The sequence below is a fragment of the Megalobrama amblycephala genome, linkage group LG2, assembly GCF_018812025.1.
Source record: "Megalobrama amblycephala isolate DHTTF-2021 linkage group LG2, ASM1881202v1, whole genome shotgun sequence".
Lineage (NCBI taxonomy): Eukaryota > Metazoa > Chordata > Actinopteri > Cypriniformes > Xenocyprididae > Megalobrama > Megalobrama amblycephala.
The window spans coordinates 8,934,671-8,944,785 of NC_063045.1; the positions used below are offsets into that span (position 1 = coordinate 8,934,671).

Genomic DNA, 10,115 nt, shown 5'->3' on the forward strand with positions numbered 1-10,115 from the left:
ACTAACACTAATCACCACACCCAGCTGCCATGAATTACCTGGACTATAAAAGACTCAAACACACACTAACACTTTGCAAAGTCTTGATTTGCCCCAGTGATCACTACTGAGCCTTTTCTGCCGCCTGCCGCCTGCCGCCTGCCGCCTGCCGCCTACCGCCTACCGCCTGCTGCCTGCCGCCTGCCCTGATCTCTGCTTGTGACCCGACTCTGTTTATCTGCCGCCTTCCTCGACCATTGCCTGTCCCAGTTTATGTCTTTGCCTTTGCCCCTGTCTGCTTTGTTCATTATTCTAATAAAAGCTGCAGATGGATCTTACCCTGAGTCCCGCTTCGTTACAGAAGACTTCGCCAACACATGGATCCAGCGGCTTTCCTGGAGAACTTTGGCCTGGTATGAACATTGCACAGCTATTATTAGGGCTCAAGCAGGGCTCACGGTCACTGGAGGATTACATTGAAGAGTACTTGGACATTGCATATTGTTCAGACCTGCCGGACTGTGCACTAATAGACTTTTTTTGTGATGGCGTTAACCAACCTCTTCGGAACAGACTTAGACAAGAGGGAACGCGTTCATCACTTAGCAGCTTTCTGGATTATGCTTTGTCTGTTGGCTCTCTATTTACTGTGGGTGTCGCGGGAAAAAGCGACACCTCGCTGAATCACGTAATGGCTGCCACGCAAGAGGACACTCACAAAATGGCGGCTACCATAATAACAACACCAAGTCAAGTCACAGTTCATCTTCATGAGCAAAGTCAAGTCTCAGCTGACCTCCCAGAGCAACGGCACGTCTCTGCTGATCTTCCAGAGCAACGTCATGTCTCCGCTGATCGCCCAGAGACACGTCACGTCTCTGCTGATCGCCCAGAGTCACGTCACGTCCCCGCTGATCGCCCAGACTCAAATCACGTCTCCGCTGATCGCCCAGACTCAAGTCACGTCTCTGCTGATTGCCCAGAGTCACGTCACGTCTCCGCTGATCGCCCAGAGTCAAGTCACGTCTTTGCTGATCGTCCAGAGTCACGTCACGTCTCCGCTGATCGGCCAGAGTCACGTCACGTCACCGCTGATCGCCCAGAGTCACGTCACGTCTCCGCTGATCGCCCTGAGTCACGTCACGTCTCCGCTGATCGCCCAGAGTCACGTCACGTCTCCGCTGATCGCCCAAGGTCACGTCACGTCACTAGTCCTGTCCGAGAGTGGAGAGGATTGTTGTCCAGTGTGGATGATCCACCGCTGATTTCAGCACGAGCAGCTGGCATTCTGAAGCCTCCGCCGGCCGCTTCGCACTCAGGCCTGCTGGTTGCTACGCACTCAAGCCTGCCGGTTGCTACGCACTCAACCCTTCCCGAGCCACCTGACCCGCCGTGGCTTCCTGACACTCCTGACCCGCCGTGGCTTCCCGAGCCATCTGATCTGCCGTGGCTGCCAGACACTCCTGACCCACCGTGGCTGGTCGACAGCCCTGACCTACCGTGGCTATCCATGGCACCTGACCCGCCGTGGCTGCCCGTGGCACCTGACCCACCGTGGCTGCCCGAATTCCTGAAACCTGCATTGGAGACCCCATTCCCGTCAGCCTACAGATCTCCAATGCTACCCCCCTCCCTATCTGTTCCATTTACGCCACGAGGACGCGCCTTCCGGGAGGGGGGCATTATGTCACGTTCCCGTTCATTCCCGGACTACATTTCCCACGATCCTCCCTGGCAATCACCTGCACTCACTCCACCAATCACTAACACTAATCACCACACCCAGCTGCCATGCATTACCTGGACTATAAAAGACTCAAACACACACTTACACTTTGCGAAGTCTTGATTTGCCCCGGTGATCACTACTGAGCGTTTTCTTGTGGACTGTTTATTTCCCTGATCTTTGCCTGTGTTCTGTACTGTGTTTGCCTGCCGCCTGCCGCCTGCCACCTGCCCTGATTTCTGCCTGTGACCCGACTCTGTTTATCTGCCGCCTGCCTCAACCATTGCCTGTCCCAGTTTATGCCTTTGCCTTTGCCCCTGTCTTTGCCCCTGTCTGCTTCGTTCATTATTCTAATAAAAGCTGCAGATGGATCTTACCCTGAGTCCCGCTTCGTTACAGTAACAAACTGAACATGCTGGAGTTTATAAACTACTGATCATCAGCAGCCGAGAGACTAAATACAAGAGATATAAAGTTACAATCCATGGTGAATAACACAGTGGTCTCATTTATTTTGGCTCTGTGAACAGATGCTCTAAAATGAACATACTGTATTGCAGTAAATTAAAATGCACTTCAGGTGTTCAGTTGTTGTAACTCTTTCAGTGTTAAAATAATTTATCCTTTCTCAGCTTTTCATGTAGAGACAACTATAAATATTTTCAAGGGTTAATTTTCTCCATTTTCTTTTAAATTTCTTAATTATTTGCGGTTTGCCACTCAACACTGTGATATTTTGATTGATTTTGGTCAAGTAGAAATGCTTGATTTTCAAATACAGTTATCGGTTGCTTATTAACACTTAATAAAGCTGTGACACCAACCTTTTTAACCTATTCTTTGTTTTCATACAGAGAGAGAAAGAAATACAGACGAAGAGAATGAGCAGGAGGGGATATGCTTAATTAATATATAAAACCCTCAACAGTAATATAACAATAATTGTAAACAATTTCAGAGATTTTATTGTTGACTATTATTTTTGGTGCTTGTGAATAAAACTAAATGTGATCATAACTGAACTTGGTTCAACTAGTTCTTCTATATCTATTTTTATGTTATATATTTATGAATTTATTTTACTACAATCCTTAACATGTTAGTGTATGGACCTTATATGTACAGTACTGTATAGCAGTAATTTGTTACTGTGTGTTTTGTGTTAGATATCTCTGTATTTTGTAGTTGCTGGAATCGGCTTGACTCTTGTCAATTTGGACAATGATTTATAATTGGTAATATTATAAATATTAATATTAATGAGGCGTTTATGAGCCTGATTGGGGATTTATTGCCTGTTTTTGGTTTTGCTTTTTGTGTTCCACTTCTTTTATTGTGTTCCTTTTCATTCTTTTTCATTCATTATTCACATTTGCAAGTAATTTGGATAAAATTATCTGCTCAATTAATAAATGTTCATATAAAATGTACTATACTACTCCTGATATACATCATATAAGATGTAGATACACTGCTGGTATTAATATCCAAGGGTGAAACATTTCCCTGCGCTGATTTCACTCGTGTTCAAGTTGGTCACATGAATTTGCCTTACTGACCAACAGAAAGACGCTTGGCTTAAAACTGACTTCGGTTCAAGCTTTGTTTAATATACACTATTGACAATGGACCATTTTGCCCATGAAATTTCACTGAAATGTTGTGAATTTTTTCCATTGAGCAAACAATTTTACCTATTTAATATTTGCTCTTCTTAAATGTAGAAATTCATCTAAAAAGCAACATTTTTGTGATCTGTAATGAATTAAAATTAGACTTTTTTACATCACTACAATAGACACCATATTTTCATTGCTATTGGTTGATCAGAGACCAATCAGTAACCAGGAATTACTCATATTATAAAAACATTAAATTTTATTGATTTAAATTAAAAGCCATGTGATGTTCATTCCAATGACCGCAAGGTGTGAAGGGGTTAATATGTCTGCACCATTATATGAACAAGTTCCCCTTTTAAAAAAAACTTCAAATAGATAAGTGCTCTACTAAATGTATTTATTGTTTTTGATCAAACTGGATTAAACGAGGACACAATCTTTAAAATGATACAAAAGCAGCCAGAGATTAGATGTGAAGTTTATTGTAAGTATTTTTGGCCATTGCAGATGTTAAACATTGGTAAATGGAGGATGTTTGTCTTTCATCTTCTCAGTTTTTTTGTTTATCCAATGATCTGAAATGAACAAAATGGCAAGAGAAATATGAAATGAAAACAGAGTATTATAAGATACAGTCATGATATTTATTGTTTGTTGGTTCCTTACGTAAAGTTTATTAAAATGACAAAATGATTGCACTTACGCCACTAATCCAGCTGCTGTAGGCAGACACACGAGTGAAGACTGTTGGCTTCTGGTAGGCATTACAACCCGATGATGACACAAAGCTGGTCACACCATGGACGACGTACTGACCGCTCACCTGGCAGTTCAGAGGACCACCAGAGTCACCCTAAAACAACACAACAAGAGCCAAAATGAGACATTTTACTTCTCACAGGAAACAGTTCATGATCTGTTTGACAGTTGGTCTTTCTCACCTGACATCCAGACAAGCTACCGCCACCAGCGCACACCATGGTGGTCTTCACGGTGCTTCCCCACCAGTCGCTACGAGAGCAGGTACTGTGGTCCACCACGGGCAGGTAGGCCTGTTTCAGCTGAGCGGAGAGTGACCCACCAGCTGCATGAGAGACAAGAATCATCAGTACATGATTTCAGGAAACATCAAAGCTATTTGAAGTTAAACTGACTCTGAGTGCGGCCCCAGCCGGTGATGTAACAGACATTGTTGTGGGGCAGAACCTGTCCTGAGGGTGGAAGGGTGGCCAGCTTCACGTATGAGTTCAGAGTGGCAGCAGAGGACAGACGCAGAAGAGCGATATCATATCTGGAAAACAAAGAACAGACATCACAGTCTACAACGCGCATTTAATTTCTAGGCTAGGAGGCGCTATAACTTTAGAAGATTTTTGAAACGATTATGGATGTTGTGTTGATGTAAGTCCAGGTCGTCATGTATGAAATTTATGTCAAAAACTCAATACAGTAAAGTATGCTGCTTAGATACTATGTGTAATTGTAGATATTGTTGTATGTGAAGCATTAAAGTTAAATGCGTAATTGTTGATATATGATGTGTTTGATGTCATTACTGCAAAATATTAAAATATTATACTTTAGTTATACTATTACTAAAGTCCTCTAAGTGGATTTTTACTACAATCAACAACTGATATGCAAGATTGCATTTGCTTATAACCCGACGTATAACCCGAAGGTTGCAGGTTCGAGTCTCAGAACAGGTGTTGTGCCGAATTCTGACCCCCTGCCAGATTATCAGTTGGTAGATTTAGGAGTAGGTGTGGGGGAGGGGTTAGGGTTAGGGGTGGGGTTAAGATTAGGCAATCGGGTAGCAACTTCAAAGAGGGGGGTAATAATTTGTCAGGGGGTCAAAATTCGGCACAACACCAGCAGTAAATTTAGGTGGGGGAGTGAATGAACAGCACTCCCTTCCCCTATCATTACCCATAAATGGGGTGACCTTGAGCAAGGCACCTAACCCCCAATCGCTTCAGCCACAGCAAAAGTTCAGTGCTCGCTGCTGCGTGTGTGCACTTGGACGGGTGAAATCCAGAGCACAAATTCCGAGTATGGAACACCGTACTTGGCCACACGTCACTTTCACTATTTGAAATGAGAATGCGTGACTCTGTGGAATGATATAAAAGATAAGAAAACAGCACAGGTGTTGCCAGATTATTAACCCCTAGTAATGGTAGGTTTATGAGTAGGTGAGGGGGAGGGGTTAGGATTAGGGGTGGGGTTAAGATTAGGCAATCTGATAGCGACTTTAATAATAATTTGGCAGGGGGTCGAAATTCGACACAACAACTATTAGTTTCCTAAATCAGCAGAGTAATATAAAACATTGCTATGGCTGACGGGGTGACAGTTATTACAAAATCTCTGACAGCTAAATGCTGCGATTGACCAATCACAATAAAGATTTTCAGAGAGCCGCAAAGAGTGTGTTGCGTTAAAGGTAAAATGGTCGAGACAGTCATATTACGTTAAAGGTATTTACTTTTTATATGTGTGTTGTATATGTGTAATTGGCTTGGCAATATAGTATTGTTGTTTGTGTTTCGTTAAAGTTCTAACTATTGATACAGTCGAGTTTGTTGTGTTAAAAAGTTAGTATTACGAGTATTTGTCCATATAGTCGTGTATATATTGTGTATAATTGTCGCCACTGTCGTGACTCGTGTATGTTGTGCATGTTATATACACACCCAGAAGCCAAACTGTTGCTGTTCCAGCTGGGGTGGATGACCACTTGACTGACGCTCATGTACTGCTCGCGACCTTCGTGGTTGTAGATGTCGTGGTCACCCAGGACAACACGCCATGTTCTCGTGCTGCACAGGAAACACGTTCAAAAAAACATATTACATCCTGTATTGACGCTGTCTTAAGGCGCGGAATTCTCATTGACTTGTCAATTCTGATTAAAGGTGAAAAACTGACAAAATTAGAAGAGATTTGATTGTTAGCAGCTGTCTGAATCCATTGTACGACTACAACCAAAAAATGTTTTGCAAACACATTGAAAGTGAATTACATCTGACACCAGAAGGCGAACTGCAACAGACAAGTATAGACCTTATTCAGAGCAGCGCCATCTTTGCTTTTTAAGGGGAATGAAGGTCAATAGGTCTCTGCAGGACAGTAATGGGATCAGTGGGCGAGGCCATAACGGAGGGGCGCTTTCGACTTCGTTACCTGATTGGCCCACATCACAGTGACAGTAGAGTTTAGGGGTGGGGTCAAGTAAAGCGCATCATTTCTTTGCATGATTTAGAAACACCCACCAGTTTAAAAATACCTATTTTTGTTCTGCAGACATCTCAAACTCCTTCAAATTCATACTTGTGATTTGTCTCAATGTTTGTGTTGTTTCTTAAAGGATTTGTTCACTTTCAAATTAAAATTTCCTGATAATATACTCACCCCCATGTCATCCAAGATGTTCACGTCTTTCTTTTTTCAGTCGAAAAGAAATGAAGGTTTTTGATGAAAACATTCCAGGATTATTCTCCTTATAGTGGACCTCAATGGACACCAAACGGTTGAAGGTCAACATTAGTTTCAGTGCAGCTTCAAAGCATTCTACGTGATCCCAGACGAGAAATAAGGGTCTTATCTAGAGAAACCATCACTCATTTTCTAAAAAAAATTACATTTTTAAACGTTGAACTAGCTCTCTTCTTCTTCTCTATTTGAATTCCAGCAGTGTAGATGCTGCTAAGTGTATTACTGCCCATTTAAACTAAATTGTCATATACAATCTGCTAGTGCAAGTATATAACAATTAGTTCAAACTTTGACCTGTGGAGGGGAGTAATACACTTAGCAGTGTCTACACTGCTGGAATTCAAATAGAGAAGAAGAAGAGAGCTAGTTCAAAATGAGCATTTATGGTTAATATATATATATATATATATATATATATATATATATATATATATATATATATATATATATATATATATATATATATATATAGATAGATAGATATTTAGAAAATGAGCGATGGTTTCTCTAGATAAGACCCTTATTTATTGTCTGGGATCACGTAGAATGCTTTGAAGCTGCACTGAAACTGTAATTTTGACCTTCAACCGTTTGGAGGCCATTGAAATCCACTATAAGGAGAATAATCCTGGAATGTTTTCACAAAAACTTCATTTCTTTTCGACTGAAGAAAGAAGGACATGGACATCTTGGATGACATGGGGGTGAGTAAATTATCAGGAAATTTTAATTTGAAAGTGAACTAATCCTTTAACCATTTAGATACAAAAAAAAAAAAAATCATTACGTGTCAACGCAGTGGGCGGCGGTCAACACCCAATTCGTTCTGATCAGAGACCCACCACAGGTGTGATAGTAGCTGCCGCCAGACAGATACTGGAGAGAGATCTGAGACAGAGATGGTGATTTAGTGAGAACTTGGAAAAAAATTGAAGAAACATTTCAATATGAGTGGTATTTTCCAACTTAATGCACTGATTGGACTGTATTGATGTTGGAAAATTTAGTTAAAACCAGCTTTAAGTTTTCCTTGATATAAGCTGTTTTTTATGGCCATTATTGTAGACCATCATCTTGGTTGATCTTGTTAGTGGGACTCCAACAAACCTTCTACTATATTTATAAATAGCTTGACCATCTTAACCCTGATAGCACATGAACATCACGGAGACGTCTACTTGATGTCTGGGTAACACTTTAGAATACTGACCCTTCATTAATGAATAACTACACAGGAACAAATGAGTAATGCATTATTAATACTCTAGTAACTACTATTAACTAACAAGATACTCTGATTAACATTTAGTAAGTAATAGTGCTCAGTTGAATGTGGTAGTTCACTATTAGCTTGTCAGCAACTACTATTTTTTCATACATCCCAGAGAACAACCAATAACTACTATATATAGGTTCATAATTAACATGAAAAATGCATAACGTATAATTAATTCTAAAGTGAAGATCATGGTAACCCACTAGTAATGACTGAAGTATAACCAAATCCTTCAGAAGGAATTACTAATTATTTGGATCAGTATTCTAAAGTGAAAAACATGATAAGTCTCTAGTAACTACTGGAGTCATTGTAAACTTTTGAGGTCTTTGTACAGTTTTGTACAGTAATTCCTTCTGATGTATTTGGTAACACTTAAGTAATTACTAGTGGGTTACCAAGACCTTTACTTTATAATTAATTATACATTATGCATTATTTACATTAATTATGAACCTGTATATAGTAGTTCTCTGGGAGGTATGAAAAAAAATAGTAGTTACTGATTAGCTAATAGTGAACTACCACATTCAACTGAGCACTATTACTTACTAATTCATTAATCAGAGTTTATTTTTAGCTAATAGTAGTTACTAGAGTGTTAATAATGCATTACTCATTTGTTCCTGTGTAGTTATTCATTAATGAAGGATCAGTATTCTGAAGTGATACCGATGTCTGCATTTACATCTGCAAGATGTGTTTTTAGAGTGTTTGGTCATCTGTAAAATGTCTCTAAGACGTTTCCTGTCAGATGTTAAATAGACATTTAGAAAACATCTTTAAGACGTTTATGTTTTAGAATGTAAAACTGCTTTTTCTAAGATGTTAATCAGATGTTTGTGCACAAGAGATGTTTTCCAGATTAAGCGACGTATTTGTGATATCTGGGAAGATGGTACCACCATGCCCATTTAATTGTGGAAAACCACCAAAAAAGTTTATTTATTGAGATTGAAAAGGATTTCAATTGAGTTATTGTTTAAATGTCGTACCTGCCAGGGCCAGGAGTTGGGACTTGCCACCTCTCCACCCACAACCCTCTCCTCAATGGCCTGATCCTCTATATATCTGGGCTCAGCCAGCGCTGGACACAAAAATGCATTTAGACATACTAGGATTGTAGTAATTTTGAATTTTGAGTCCATATAGACTCAGTTTTTTATGCAGTTGTTAACTTGGCAAAATCTAAGCCAAATGCAAGTGTGGTTTTCTCAACAGAAAGAGAGAGGCATCTTACCCAGGGCGGCCAGCGCACTCAACAACAAGATCCTCAGCATGTTTGCAGTCTGTCGTCTTTCTGAATTCTTCCATCGTCCATATATATGCCCGCAGAAGTTCACAGTGCAGTACGGAACAAGTGTTTGACTCACGGCTGATACCCACAGGTGTGTGAATCCCACAGATATCACCACTGCCAAGGCCAATGTTGCAGAATAAACTTGTTTATCTAGTTTGACACAGATGCTTGACCTGCATTATCTTCAAGTTATTTCAGTTCAGCATCTCACCTGATATAAAGTTCATGTATGGTTCATTTGCATTTCATGAATTAGAAAAAAAAATCAGCAAAAAAATAGAAATTTAATTGATTTAATTTCATTTTTATTCATTACTATAATTATCTTTTTAGTAATAATAATTCATATTAATAATATATAGATTAGTATTTGCTAATGTAATTAAAATGTATTTATTTATTTATTTATATATATTTTGTCAACATTAAGATATTAATTTAACATTTATGTGAACCTATAAGGAAAGTGTATATTTTAAGTTATTAAAAGTACAAAATTCCAAATATATACAAAAATAAATCTACTATACAATTAAAAACATTGCATGCATAATAATTATTAAAGAATGTTTAAAAATGCTGTTTTGATTGTGTAGTTTTAGATACAATACAGGAAGTATTTCATGTCAGCTATTTTTTTATTTATATAAAGTATATTTAGTGGCTTTATACATACGGGCCCTGGTCCAAAGTCAATGGCACAATTTTTTTTTT

At 39.6% G+C, this 10,115-nt stretch overlaps 1 protein-coding gene across 2 annotated transcripts; it reads right to left on the reverse strand.

The window, feature by feature from the left end:
• Nucleotides 1-3,793: 3,793 nt before the first annotated feature.
• LOC125263467 (elastase-1-like) lies at nucleotides 3,794-9,484 on the reverse strand. 2 transcript variants are annotated; one of them, XM_048182454.1, is made up of 8 exons: nucleotides 9,342-9,484; nucleotides 9,097-9,188; nucleotides 7,613-7,713; nucleotides 6,024-6,149; nucleotides 4,482-4,618; nucleotides 4,269-4,411; nucleotides 4,036-4,180; nucleotides 3,794-3,902 (listed from the first exon to the last, which is right to left on the reverse strand). In XM_048182454.1, exons 1-8 carry the CDS (start codon nucleotides 9,379-9,381, stop codon nucleotides 3,838-3,840), a joined length of 849 nt encoding a protein of 282 aa, XP_048038411.1. In that variant the 5' UTR covers nucleotides 9,382-9,484; the 3' UTR covers nucleotides 3,794-3,837. The 2 variants fall into 2 exon arrangements, with proteins under 2 accessions (XP_048038411.1, XP_048038410.1); XM_048182453.1 differs by having other exon boundaries at nucleotides 4,031-4,180.
• Between the last annotated feature and the right edge of the window lie 631 nt (nucleotides 9,485-10,115).